A 14,919-nucleotide genomic window follows, 5' to 3' on the forward strand; every position below is an offset into this window, starting at 1 on the left:
TCCACCCAAACTATATCTTGATCTTCCGAGCCAAGATCATTTCTCACTACTGTACTGATCTCATCCTTTATTAGCAGAGCTACCCCACCTCCTATTCATTTCTGTATATCCTTCCGAAATGTCAGATACCCCTGAATATTCAGTTCCCAGCCTTGGTCACCTTGCAGCCATGTCTCTGTAGTGGCTATCAGATCATACCCATTTATTTCTATTTGTGCCGTTAATTCATCTATCTTATTATGAATGCTGCGTGCATTCAGATAAAGAGGGCTGGATTTTCCTAGCTGTGAGGAGGTGGGTTTGGAGGCAGGACTTCTGGAAAAATGGAAAAAATTGGGATCGGGTCCCAACGCGCTCCCAACCCGCCTCCGAACCATCTTCTTGGGAGGCGGGTCCCCGATTCGCGCAGGGACCCATCTCCTAGTGGCTGGAAGGGGATTAGAGCCAATTAACTGACTGTTACCAGGCAGTTAAGAGGCTTTTCCCCATTTTCAGCTTGCTGATGCGGCGTTCCTGACGTCGGGAAACCCCGCCAGGGTCAGTGAGGCGAGCTGTGGGTCGGCTGCAGTGTAAGTGTGCAAACAACAGCTGCAGAGGTAGTGTGATGGGTGCAATGGTACACAAGTTAAGTATGACAGGTGAGAGGTTGTAGTGAGAATATTTTTATTCTGCTTATATGTATCTGCTGGTGACAAGATTTGATGTTTCTGTGTAGCCTCATCTGATCGGGATAATTGACCGATGGTTTCTGCAATCTCACATGCAGCTGCCATCTGTTTTCTCTGAAGGAGAGAGTCATTGGTGGGCCTGGGTTCAAGGGCTCACCTTTGGACAGTGATTGTCAGTGTTTGACAGTACCTCAATGCTGTCAAACACTGACAATTCATCTGTCAAAAAATTATGGGGCCTGTCACTTTAACAAAACTGACAGATGAAGCATCATGCACTAACGTCATCGAACACCAGCTTTCCCTTAATCGGCTGGCAAACCCGCAGGGCGGGCTTAACAAGGCCAATCGGGAAAATAGCGTCAGGTCGTCAGACATCGCTGGGGGCGGGACTGGAACCCGGAAACCAGCAGTCCCGCTCCCAACGTGCCTCCTCAGGTAAGATCCCGGCCAGAGTATTAATTTTGTCTTTTTACCATTTTTCCCTACTCTGACCCTATTTGCTGGTGCACTGTAATGCTTAATGCTTATATGCCCTGTCCCTTCCGGTCACATTCTGGTTATCATTACCCCTATTGCTACCCTGCACTATTGCCTTGCCCTTTCTCTTTAACTTTCTAAGGGGGGAAAATTCAGTTGGTTTGTGCCTCCCGTTAGCGCCTTAAGAGGGCGCTAATGGGGCGCAAAACAACTAGCGCCCGTGCAAGGTGATGTTTGCGCCGCTCACGAAATTAACTAGACATTTTGCGGTCGAGTGTGCAACGCCCCGGTAGCGCACCGGACCGGATATTGAGTGGCGCCCCTGCCTTACCGCCTGCCGCTAGCAACGACAGGTTGAGGGGAGCGTTTTGCAGTCAGGAAGGGACTGGGGGAGCACTATTTAAAGGTGACCGCTTCCTGCCTTTTTTTGTTGGTGACATTTTTGCACCACGCATTCTGAGAGAGAGAGACTTCTGGAGAGATTCAACATTGTGTGAAGGAGTTTTAGGTACTGAGCAGCACTTTGCAGGTTCATTTTGATTTGCCCTTCCTTGTATTGATTTAGAAGAGACTGTGGGGGCTGCACTCTGAGCGCTTTCCCTGGGCCTTTCCATTGTTCTTTCCAGAAGATTTGATGTACAGGTCTCTCCAGGCCGAGATTCAAGGTGGCAATGAGCAGGATGTGGATGGAGAGCAAGATCAACCCTCCCCTTTAAGAACTGGCCGGCGCCAGTGTGTCTGTGTTCCACTGCTGACTGACATCACATGAGCTTTGCCAGCACCTCACTCCTCGGCCTTTGCACCTTAAGACAGGTGTGAAGCGCCTGATTTAGCGCTCCAATCACCTCCAACAGCGATAAAAGCTAAGTTTGCAGTCGGAGGCCATAATTAGCGCCAAATTTTGCACATGGCCAATAATCGCACCCCAAACGGGGCGATACTGAAATTTTCCCCCTAAGTTTCCCCTCTCCTGACCCCTCCCCCCCACTATTTAGTTTAAAGTTCTATCTACAGCTCTAGTTATTTGATTCACCAGGACACTGGTCCCAGCACAGTTCAAGTGAAGCCCTTCCCAACGGAACAGCTTCCTCTTTCCGCAGTACTGGTGCCTGTGCCACATGAATCAAAACCTATTTTGTCCCACACCAATCCTTGAGCAAGGCATTCAACTCTCTGATCATATTGACCCTATGTTAATTTGCTCGTGGCTCAGGTAGTAATCCAGAGATTATTAACTTTGTGGTTCTGCATTTTAATTTAGCCCCTAGCTGCTCATTCTCCCTCAGCAGAACCTCTTTCTTAGTCCTACCTATGTCGTTGGTACCTATGTGGACCACGACAACTGGATCCTTCCCCTCCCACTCCAAGTTCCCCTCCAGCCCAGAGGAGATGTCCTGAACCTTGGCAGGCAACACAGCCTTCGGGACTCACGCTCTCGGCTGCAGAGAACAGTATTCCCCTAACTATACTGTCCCCTACCACTACTACATTCCTTTTTACTCCCCCAAATTGAATGGTCCCCTGTACCATGGTGCTGTGGTCAGTTTGCTCATCCTCCCTGCAGTCCCTGCTCTCGTCCACACAGGCTGCAAGAATTTCATAACTGCTGGACAAGTGCAAGGGCTGAGGCTCCTCCAATGCTACCTCCTGGATCCCCATACCTGCCTCACTCATAGTCACACCCTCCTGTCCCTGACCACGGACCAAATCTGAAGTATTTAACCTAAGGGGTGTGACTGCCTCATGGATCAAAGTGTCATGGATCAAGGCAACTCTCCCCCTCCCTGATGTATCGCAGTGTCCGAAGCTCGGACTCCAGCTCATCAACCCTGAGCCGAAGTTCCTCAAGCTGCAGACACTTACTGCAAATGTGGTCACTGTGGATCACACTGGGGTCCACCAGCTTCCACATGCTACCGTTGCAGCACATCACCTGCTCTGCCATCGCTATTGTATTTTATTTAACTAAATAGTATTTCAAGTTTGAAATACTCAATTGTCTATTAATTTTTTAATCTAAGTAATAACCTTGTTTAGTTTATTAAATTTAGTTAAATGCTTTAGGTCTTTACTGTAACTTAGCCCACAGCCCTAATTTAACCCTAGTTGTTTATTTTTTTTTATGTATCAAGCAGCACCTCTTACCCCCACCTCACTGAATTCCCTCACTCACCAAATTCTTGAGTTTAGTACTCTGTAGAACTGGGCTCTATGCTACTTACCCCTGCATTAGCAAAAGCCTCTTGGTTTTTATACCAGCAGAAATCCCAAAGCCCCTGCTGACAGTAACCGGGTAGACAGTTCTAGCTAGCTACCTAATTAACTGTGCAACTGCCACTAGCAGGCAGCTTGTTTACCACTGTGAAATAAACTACAAGTTAAGGTTAAAGTTAAGTTAAATGCCAAATAGTAAATGCAAAACTTAACTAAATTTTAGAAAGAGATCAACCCTTAAAATTCCCTCACTCACCAAATTCCCAAGTTTAGTACTCTGTAGAAGCAGTACTCCGTAGAACTGGACTCCATGCTACTTACCTCCGTGCGTTAGCAAAAGCCTCTGTAATAAAAACAGAAAATGCTGGAAATACTCAGCAGGTTAAGCAGCATCTGTGGAGAGAGGAAAAAATGTTAACTTTTCAGGTCAAGGACCTTTCATCAGAACTGGAAAAAGTTAGACGATGTAACAGCTTTTAAGCAAGTACAAAGTCAGGGAAAGGGGGAGGGAGGAAAGAACAAAAGGGAAGGTCTGTGATAGGGTGGAAGGCAGGAGAGATTAAATGACAAAAGGGTTGATGGGTCAAAGCAAAATGAGATGGTAATGAGACAAGTAAAGAAACAAAAGGTGGGTCTAGAGGAGGTGTAAATGGGAATAGCAGAATCATCAGCAACAGCTGCTGTCCAAAAAACTGGGGGCCGAGGTTATGATCTGAAATTGTTGAGTCCAGAAGGCTGTAAAGTGCCTAATTGAAAGATGAGGTGCTGTTCCTTAAGCTTATGTTGAGCTTCATTGCAACAGTGTAGGAGGCCGAGGACGGAGATGTCAATAGAAGGGAAAATGCTAGAATCTATTATTGGGGCAACGGTATCAGGATCATTCAAAAATCATAATATGTTTGGACAGAGTCAACACAGATTTGTGAAAGGGAAATCGTGTTTGACAAATTTGTTTTTTGAGGTTGTAACTAGCAGGGTAGATAAGGGGGAACCAGTGGATGTAGTGTATTTGGATTTCCAAAAATAATTCTATAAGGTGCCAGACAAGAGGTTGTTACACATAATTAGAGCTCATGGGATTGTGGATAATATGTTAGCATGGATTGAGGATTGGTTTAACGGACAAAAAACAGAAAGTAGGAATAAGCGGGTCATTTTCGGGTTGACAGGCTATAGCTAGTGGGGTACCACAAGAATCAGTGCTTGGGCCTCAGCTATTTACAATCTATATCAATGACTTAGATAAGGGGTTGGCCATTTAGGACTGAGATGAGGAGAAATTTCTTCACTCAAAGAGTTGCGAATCCTTGGAATGCTGTACCCCAGAAGGCTGTGGATACTCAGTTGTTGAATATATTCAAGACAGAGATCGATAGATTTTTGGATCGTAAGGGAATCATGTGATATGGGGATAGGGCAGGAAAGTGGAGTTGAGGTAGAAGATCAGTCATGATCTTACTGAATGGTCGAGCAGGCTCGAAGGGCCGATTGGACTACTCTTCCTCCTATTTCTTACGTTCTATCTCAGAGTGGGAGTGGGGAGGAGAATTAAAATGACAGGTGACCAAAAGCTCGGGGTCATGCTTACAGACTGAATGGAGGTGTGCCACAAAGCAATCACCCAATCTGCGCTTGGGCTCCTCAGTGTACATGAGACCGCATCATGAGCAGCGAATACAGTATACTAAGTTGAAAGAAGTACAAGTAAATTGCTGTTTCAGCTTGAGTGTTTTCCCTCATAAACTTTTGAATCAGTAACTGGTACAAATAAAAGATCTGTGTGTGTAGGTAATATATAAAATTGAGCAACTTTTAAATGTAATTGTAAAGAGGTGAAACTACAATCTTATGCAAGTTCAGCAGAAGAGCTGCGGAAACCCTGACAAACAGTGTAAGTGGTGCTTATTTGTTTCTGGGATTTCTGCAGCTCTTCTGTTGAAGTTAACAAAGGACAAGTGAGAAAACCTCTGCAGAAATTCACCCCCAAAGTCTCAGACTGAAAAATTAAATGAGTTATATTCAGGGGCTGAAAGCAAATTGAACCAGTGGAATGAGTAATGAGAATGAAATTGTTACAGTTGATGACTTGATCTAATCTGTAACTGGACAATCACAGTATACTGTGAGAAAAACCTGACCAGAAACAACACAAAAATTTATTTAAATTATATGTAATTTTTTATAGTGCAGATCAATTCACGGAAATTACTGTTGAGTTGGAAGGCAACAGCCGAGAATGGCCAGTGAAAAATCTAATTCCCTCACCATCCAGGGTAGGAGGGGAGCCTTCAGCACTCACATCCCTTCAGGAATTTCTGAATTAACATTTACCAGTAGCTTCTCAAGTAGAACAGAATCTCCATCAATCTGTTAGCTGATGTAATCAACATGTTTTTATTTTGGTTTGTTTTTCATGCTGTCAAATAATCAACTGGAGCAATGGCCACAGACCTCCCGCCTCAGGTTGACAGACGTGGTTCCTGAGCTGTGTGAATCCCGTGGCCATGCAGGGAAATTTAAGAAGTAAGAGAAAAAAGGCTCACAAGTGCCTGTAAGCTACCTGATAATTATCCCAATTGGGTCTCCCGCCGCTGCCGGTCAGATCGGCTCCGCGATGACAGACGCTCCTGGGGAAAGGCACGTGGGAGCAAGATGACAGTGGGTTCCCGACCCACTGTCAAAAATAACAACGTTCCCACCGACCCGCCACCGATCTCACCTGCTACCACCCTGGAAAATTCAGCCTGATGGGTCTACCAGGGCAGTCCTGTTTGTGGATCTTGGGAAGGAGGTAGAAGCATGCTGTGCAGGGTTGGGGGACTATGAGGTTGGAGGCCATGGAGGGAAGATCTCCAGGGGACGAGGTCACTGACAGTCTGGGATACGATGCCTTGATGTTCGGTGGTGGGGTCATGGTCCAGCGGGAGATAGGAGGAGGTGTCGGAGAGTTGGCATTCAGTCTCCACAAGGTAAAGGTCGGTTCATAGGAACATAGGAACAGGAGTAGGCCATTCAGCCCCTTGAGCCTGCTCCGCCATTCACTGAGGTCATGGCTGATCTGCAACCTAACTCAATATACTCGCCTTTGGTCCATATTCCTTAATACTTTTGGTTAACAAAAAGATATCAATCTCCGATTTAAATGTAACAATTGACCTAACATCAATTCCCATTTGCAGAAGAGAGTTCTAAACTTCTACCACCCTTTGTGTGTAGAAGTGTTTTCTAATTTCACTCCTGAAAGACCTGGCTCTAATATTTAGACTGTGCCCCCTAGTCGTAGAATCCCCAACCAGTGGAAATAGTTCAAAAGCAAAATACTGCAGTTGTTGGAAATCTGAAACAAAAACAGAAAATGCTAGAAATACTCAGCAGGTCAGGCAGCATCTGTGGAGAGAGAAACAGTTAACGTTTCAGGTCTGTGACCCTTCGTCAGAGTTCTGATCAGAGTAGTGAATCTTTGGGGCCCTCTTAAGGCCCTTAGTGGGATCTACACTAGCTTTAAGCTATGTAAGTGCCCATGAGGCTTTATAAGGCTGGAATGTGTAGAATTTTCCAAGGGAGACTAGGAGTTTCCCAAACACACCTCCTTGGCATGGGGGCTGGACAGAATTGCCCCAAGTACCCTCCGCGACAGAAATCTTCCATTCTGTCTCGCTGCAGCCCAGGAATTTCAGTGCCATATAAAACAAGAAGATCTGAGACTTGATCCCTGGTTAATGTCATAGAATCACAGAATGGTTACAGCACGGAAGAAGGCCATTCAGCCTGTCGAGCCTGTGCCGGCTCCCTGCAAGAGCACCTCAGCTAGTCCCACTCCCCCGCCCTTTCCCCATAATCTCTGTTATGGTGGTAGGTCAGATGTTACAATTGACATTAGCGCTTCTGGACATAGGAAGGGAGAAATGCGCCAAGAAATCCTGTGCCTCATTGCTGACAATTGAACCCCTGCTGGAAACTTACGGGTCCATCAGAACAGCAGCAGGGCAGGACTTCAGCTACCAGTCTGCCCGGCATTGACCCTGTCCAAAATCCCAGGATAACATCATTTACATAAAAGGGGAAGACACCTGTATCATTTAAGGGACTCCCCAAGTGTCTGCCTTGCGGAGAACCAAGAATATCAGAGTGACACTTTTGCTGGTCCATCGGGGGTTGGAGGAGGACATTCTGGCCAAAGATAGAACATTTGTTTCCATTGACTGTTAAACTTCACTTTGTTGTCAGTTGTTTTTCAAATGTGTTGCACTCTTTTTTCCTCTCCTCCCTACCATGTGCCATGCTCCATCTTTTATCTCATTCCTGCTTATGCTGCTTGATCACTGGCCTCTGGGAGGTGCACACGATGGGCTGAGGTGAAGTATCTGCTTCAGGATCTTTCACACAGCTTGGTTTGTGGGTTAAGTTTAGAGAGCATTCAACTTCCCAGAAATTCGGGTCGGAGGCTTCCCGCGGGTGCAAGCCTCCGACCTGCACTTACCTAGCGCGCCGGCCGTTGTGCTGTGGGCCCACGTGGGATTCCGATCCTGGGCCTGCTCCAACTGCCGGCTTGCGCAGTTAGTTCGAAGCGTCCCCTGGGATCACGTGGGCCATGGAGAGCCAATGGTAGCAGGGAATCTGTATTCATAGATTTGACAGGAAGACCTGTCAAATCTATGAATACAATTCAGCCCCAAAACATAACTAAAACTTCAAATAAATTTTAAAAAATCACGTTTTTAAAATAACTATAAATTACATAAAATAACTATTTTAAACAATTAAAATTTTTGAAAAATTAATTACATTTTCTAACAGGGCTAAAAATAAACTTACCTTTCTTTAAAGTATTTAAAAATAATAAACCTGTGGGAAAAATGTTTTAATTTTACTTAATTCACCACTTACCTTGTTTTATAGCCCCGCTGCTGCCGTTGAGTTCCCGCCGACAGATAGTAAGAGTTTTTATAGTTATATAAAAAGAAAAATGGTGGCTAAAGTAAATGTTGGTCCCTTAGAGGATGAGACCGGGAAATTAATGGTGGGAAATATGGAGATGGCAAAAACACTGAATGAATATTTTGTATCAGTCTTTACAGTAGAAGACAACAAACAGGGGGCTATAGGGGGGGAGGAGCTAAACATGATCAAAATCACTAAGGAAGTGGTACTCGGTAAAATAATGGGACTCAAGGCGGATAAATCACCCGGACCTGATGGCTTACATCCTAGGGTCTTGAGGGAAGTGGCGGTATGGATTGTGGATGCATTGGTAATAATTTTCCAAAACTCCCTGGACTCAGCAAAGATCCCGGCAGACTGGAAAACTGCTAATGTAACGCCCTTATTTAAAAAGGGCAGTAGACAGAAGGCTGGAAACTATAGACCGGTTAGCCTAACATCTGTGGTAGGTAAAATATTGGAGTCCATTATTAAGGAGACAGTAACAGGACATTTGGATAATCATAATTTAATAGGACAAAGTCAGCATGGTTTTATGAAGGGGAAGTCATGTTTGACAAATTTGCTGGAGTTCTTTGAGGAAGTAACATATAGGGTGGATAAAGGGGAACCAGTGGACGTAGTGTATTTAGACTTCCAAAAGGCATTTGACAAGGTGCCACACAAAAGATTATTGCTTAAGATAAAAAATCACGGGATTGGGGGTAATATTCTGGCATGGATAGAGGATTGGCTATCTAACAGAAGGCAGAGAGTTGGGATAAATGGTTCATTCTCGGACTGGCAATCAGTAACTAGTGGTGTTCCACAGGGGTCAGTGCTGGGTCCCCAACTCTTTACAATCTATATTAATGATTTGGAGGAGGGGACCGAGTGTAACATATCAAAGTTTGCCGATGATACTAAGATGGGAGGGAAAGTAGTGAGTGAGGAGGACATAAAAAACCTGCAAGGGGACATAGACAGGCTAAGTAAGTGGGCAGAGATTTGGCAGATGGAATACAATACTGGAAAGTGTGAGGTTATGAACTTTGGCAGGAAAAATCGTAGAGCAAGTTATTATCTTAATGGCAAGAAACTGGAAAGTACTGAAGTACAAAGGGATCTGGGGGTCCTGGTGCACAAAACTCAAAAGGTTAGTATGCAGGTGCAGCAAGTGATTAAGAAGGCCAATGGAATGTTGGCTTTCATTGCTAGGAGGATAGAATATAAAAATAGGGAGGTATTGCTTCAGTTGTACAAGGTATTGGTGAGACCGCACCTGGAATACTGCATACAGTTTTGGTGTCCATACTTAAGAAAAGACATACTTGCTATCGAGTCAGTACAAAGAAGGTTCACTCGGTTAATCCCGGGGATGAGGGGATGGACATATGAGGAGAGGTTGAGTAGATTGGGACTCTACTCATTGGAGTTCAGAAGAATGAGAGGCGATCTTATTGAAACATATAAGATTGTGAAGGGGTTGGATCGGGTGGATGCAGAGAGGATGTTCCCGATGATGGGTGAAACTAGAACTAGGGGGCATAGTCTTAGAATAAGGGGCTGCTCTTTCAAAACTGAGATGGAGGAACTACTTCATTCAGAGGGTGGTAGGTCCATGGAATATGCTGCCCCAAAAAGCTGTAGATGCTACATCATTACATAAATTTAAAACAGAAATAGACAGTTTCCTAGAAGTAAAGGGAACAAAGGGTTATGGGGAGCGGGCAGGAATTTGGACATGAGTCTAGGTTCGGATCGGTCATGGCCCCGTGGGTAGCGGAGCGGGCCCAGGGGCCGTGTAGCCTGATCCTGCTCCTATTTCGTGTGTCTAATTCTGTTAGATTCAGGAGATGGTTCTGTGATAGTAGATTGGCGGTTAGGATCAGATCAGCCATGATCTTATTGAATGGCGGAGCAGGCTCGAGGGGCCGATTGGCCTACTCCTGCTCCTATTTCTTATGTTCTTATGTAAAACAGGCCTTGCGACTGCTTTTTAGAAGCATAACTCCTGGAGACTTACCCTCCCGGAGAAACCTGCAAAAAAAAACGGAAGTTCTAGGCGTACACGCTGCCTCTCTGGCGCACGCATTCAACCTGTGAACCCCTTCCTTTAAGGGAACAGAAGTTCCGGTTTCCCGCGCATGCGCAGTGCATGCACGAAACCGGCACTTTCGTTGGGCCTACGCGTGTACTCACCCGTGGGGACCCGAAGTTCTGGCCCAATTCTACTATAGGTTTTATTAACTGAACATAAAGAAAAGTTTCTTTCAGAATGGCAATAATAGGCAGTGAAATAAAATTAGGAAATAACTCACAATCAGTGTTGTCCTTAACCTGGTTATTCTCTTCTTACAGGATCGGAAATTCTTGGGAAATCCATTCGGATTGCATACTCTACACTGGGAATTGGCATTTTTTATGCACTCGGCTATGTGTTCCTGCCTTTGGTTGCTTACTTCATACGAAGCTGGAAGATGTTGCTTTTCACCCTGTCTCTCGCTGGCCTGCTGTACATTCCTTTGTGGTGGTATGTAGGAATTAGAACCTGTGGTAAACCACTGTTGTTGTTGTTGTTGTTGTTACACACTGTTGTACCTATGCATGCCTCAACATGTCTCGGCTGGCTCCACCCACACAGGCCCAGGTATAAAGGTGATTGACCTGCAGCCCCCTGCCTTCTTGGAACCCAGTCAACCACGAGAGGCATGCTCTGTTCTTTGCTAATAAAAGCCTTTAGTTACTCTCTTAACTCTCAGTCTTTTATGAGTAATTGATAGCGCATCAATTTTACTAGCAAAAACAAAATGTCGACATTTGCTGAACAGCAGGCTGCTGCACCAAACGCTGAACAGCAGGCTGCTGCACCAAACGCTGAACAGCAGGCTGCTGCACCAAACGCTGAGCAACAGGAGCTGCTGCGAGCCCTCAGACCAACATGCCTGGACCTGGACCCCCAAGAGGCGGGTTCGGCTACCAAACTCGCGCATTGGCTGCGTTGCTTCGAGGCCTACCTGCAAGCCTCAACTGTGACCCTGGACGAAAACAAGTTGGAAATCCTGGCCTCAAAGGTGAGCCACCAAGTTTATACAATAATCCAGGACGCGACGACCTACGCGGCGGCTATCGGTCTGCTGAAAGGGCAATACGCACGCCCGGTAAATACGGTCTATGCCCGGCACCTCTTAAGATCCCGCAGACAGCAGCCCGGGGAATCGGTGGAGGCCTTCCTACGGGCACTGCGGATACTCGGCCGAGACTGCGACTGCAAAGAAGCATCAGCCGCAGCACACACGGAGCGACTGATCCGAGATGCTTTCGTTGCGGGTCTAAGGTCCGACTACTCCCGGCAGAGACTGTTGGAAAAGGGAGAAATGGACCTGAGAAAGGCAGTGTCCCTCGCGCTCTCGCTCGACGCGGCCCACAGGAATATGGACGCCTTCTCCCCTAACCGCTCCGCAACGTGGACGCCACAACCTTAGGTCATGGGACCGCCACCTTCAACTGCTGCTGCAATGTCCAAGGCACAGAAATGTTATTTTTGTGGCCAGGCAAAACACCCCAGAGCACGCTGCCCGGCGAGAAATGCTACCTGCTCCGGCTGCGGGAAGAAAGGACACTATGTCAGCGCCTGCAAAGGTAAAACCGCTAACGCCAGCAGCGCCGCATGCGAACCATGGGGGCAGCCATCTTGTCCGCCATCTTGGGCTCCCCCAACCGCGTGGGGATCGGGACCATGGGCGCCGCCATTTTGTCCGCCATCTCGGACATCTCCAACTTCAACCACGGGGGACCCGGACTCAACCACCGCCTCATCTGACGACCACATCGACTCGCCCGACCATACGCTGGCCTCCGTGACGCTGGACCAATCTCTCCCTCATCAACTGTCCAGGTCCATGATGGACATTAAGGTAAACGGCCGCGCCACTACCTGCCTTTTTGACAGCGGGAGCACGGAAAGCTTTATCCACCCCGACAAGGTGCGGAGTTACTCTCTCCCGGTCCTGCCGACGCGACATCGGATCTCTTTGGCTTCCAAAGCCCAGTCAGCGGACGTCAGTGGCTACTGTGTAGTGACCCTTTCAGTAAGGGGCACAGAATACAAAAATTTTAAACTCCTGGTCCTGCCCCATCTTTGCGCTGCCGTTCTACTGGGGTTGGATTTTCAGTGTAACCTTAAGAGTGTCACATTAGCGTACGACGGACCCCTCCCCCCACTCACAGTCTGCAGCCAGCAGCTTTTAAATCGCCCGCCGCGCACCATTTGCAGCCTCTCCACCCTTAAAGTCCCCCCCCTCTCCTTGTTCGCTAACCTCACCCGCGACTGTAAGCCCATCGCTACCAAAAGCAGGCGTTACAGTGCCGGGGATAGGAGCTTCATTAAATCCGAGGTAGCAAGACTCCTGAAGGAAGGGATTATTGAAAGTAGCACCAGCCCATGGCGAGCACAAGTGGTGGTAGTGAAGACTGGCGAAAAACAGCGCCTAGTTATTGACTACAGCCAGACGATCAATCGCTACACCCAGCTAGATGCATACCCACTCCCCCGCATATCTGACATGGTCAATCAGATAGCACAATACCGGGTGTTCTCGACGATTGATCTGAAGTCGGCATACCACCAGCTCCCCATCAGGGCTGAGGACCGCCAGTACACAGCTTTTGAAGCTGACGGTCGTCTCTACCACTTCCTCAGAGTTCCCTTCGGCGTCACCAACGGGGTTTCAGTCTTCCAACGGGAGATGGACCGGATGGTCGACCAGAACGCGCTCCAGGCCACTTTCCCCTATCTAGACAACGTCACCATCTGCGGCCGCGACCAGCAGGACCATGATGTTAATCTAGAGAAATTCCTCCGTACGGCCCAGCGGCTGAACCTAACATACAACAAGGACAAATGTATGTTTCGTACCAAGCGCCTTGCCATTCTTGGCTGTGTAGTGGAGAACGGAGTCATCGGCCCCGACCCCGACAGGATGCGCCCCCTTATGGAGCTCCCCCTCCCCCACTGCCAAAAAGCACTGAAGAGATGCCTAGGGTTTTTCTCGTACTATGCTCAGTGGGTGCCGAACTATGCGGACAAAGCCAGACCCCTCATCAAGTCCACCTCCTTCCCCCTGACAGCAGAGGCCTGTGCAGCCTTCACTCTCATAAAAGGAGATATTGCGAAGGCCACAATGCACACAGTGGATGAGTCCATCCCTTTCCAAGTGGAGAGCGACGCTTCTGACTTTGCCCTAGCTGCAACCCTTAACCAGGTGGGGAGACCCGTGGCCTTTTTCTCAAGGACCCTCCAGGGCCCCGAGATTCGACACTCCTCTGTCGAAAAGGAGGCCCAGGCCATTGTGGAAGCTGTGCGACATTGGAGGCATTACCTGGCCGGAAAACGATTTACCCTGCTCACTGACCAGCGTTCAGTAGCTTTTATGTTTAATAATAAGCAGAGGGGCAAAATCAAGAGCGACAAGATCTTGAGGTGGAGAATCGAACTCTCCACCTACAATTACGATATCTTGTACCGGCCCGGGAAACTCAATGAGCCCCCAGATGCCCTATCACGTGGTACATGCGCCAACGCGCAGGTCGATAGACTGAAGACCCTCCACAATGACCTCTGCCACCCGGGGGTCACCAGGTTTTTTCACTTCATCAAATCCCGTAACCTGCCCTACTCCATCGAGGAGGTCAGGACCATGACCAGGAACTGCCAAATCTGTGCCGAGTGCAAACCGCATTTTTATAGGCCAGACAGAGCAAGCCTGATCAAAGCCACGCGCCCCTTTGAACGGCTGAGCGTCGATTTTAAAGGGCCCCTCCCCTCCTCCGACCGCAATGTGTACTTCCTCAACGTAATTGATGAGTACTCCCATTTCCCGTTTGCCATCCCTTGCTCAGACATGACCAGTACCACAGTCATTAAATGTCTGAATGACCTCTTCGCCTTGTTCGGTTTCCCTAGCTATATTCATAGCGACAGGGGCTCATCCTTTATGAGCGACGAACTCTGGCAGTACCTGCTCTCGAGAGGTATCGCTACAAGCAGGACCACCAGCTACAACCCCCGGGGGAATGGCCAGGTGGAAAGGGAGAATGCGACGGTCTGGAAGGCAGTCCTTTTAAACTTGAAATCTAAGGGCCTCCCGACCTCTCGCTGGCAGGAAGTCCTCCCTGCGGCGCTCCATTCCATTCGGTCACTGCTCTGTACAGCCACCAATGCTACCCCTCACGAGAGAATGTTCTCCTTCCCCAGGAAGTCCACATCGGGGACCTCGTTACCGACATGGCTGACTTCTCCAGGACCCGTCCTACTGCGGAAGCACGTGAGGTCCCATAAGACGGACCCCCTGGTCGAGAGGGTGAGCCTCCTCCATGCCAACCCTCAGTATGCTTACGTGGTGTACCCGGACGGGCGGGAGGACACAGTCTCCATACGAGACCTCGCACCTTCGGGTGCTCCCGAAACACCCCCCTCGCCATCCACCACTACCCACGCCTACCCCCAGTATGCTTACGTAGCGTACCCGGACGGGCGGGAGGACACAGCCCCCACACGAGATCTCGCACCTTTGGGTGCCCCTGAAACACTACCATTGCCATCCACCACTACCCACAGCCCAACCCCGCTAGACGG

The 14,919-nt window shown here is 48.1% G+C and overlaps 1 protein-coding gene across 1 annotated transcript in view; it reads left to right on the forward strand.

The window, feature by feature from the left end:
* Positions 1-14,919, forward strand: part of LOC147114104 (organic cation/carnitine transporter 2-like) — a 176,622-nt gene that overhangs the window by 110,526 nt on the left and 51,177 nt on the right. The window contains exon 4 of the mRNA XM_085995725.1: positions 10,644-10,815. Within this exon, the coding sequence (XP_085851851.1) occupies positions 10,644-10,815 (172 nt within the window). The remainder of the gene's footprint in view (positions 1-10,643; positions 10,816-14,919) is intronic.

Source organism: Somniosus microcephalus, chromosome 8 (assembly GCF_052327205.1).
Source record: "Somniosus microcephalus isolate GS21.2 chromosome 8, FLI_Smic_1.0, whole genome shotgun sequence".
In the NCBI taxonomy this organism is placed as follows: domain Eukaryota; kingdom Metazoa; phylum Chordata; class Chondrichthyes; order Squaliformes; family Somniosidae; genus Somniosus; species Somniosus microcephalus.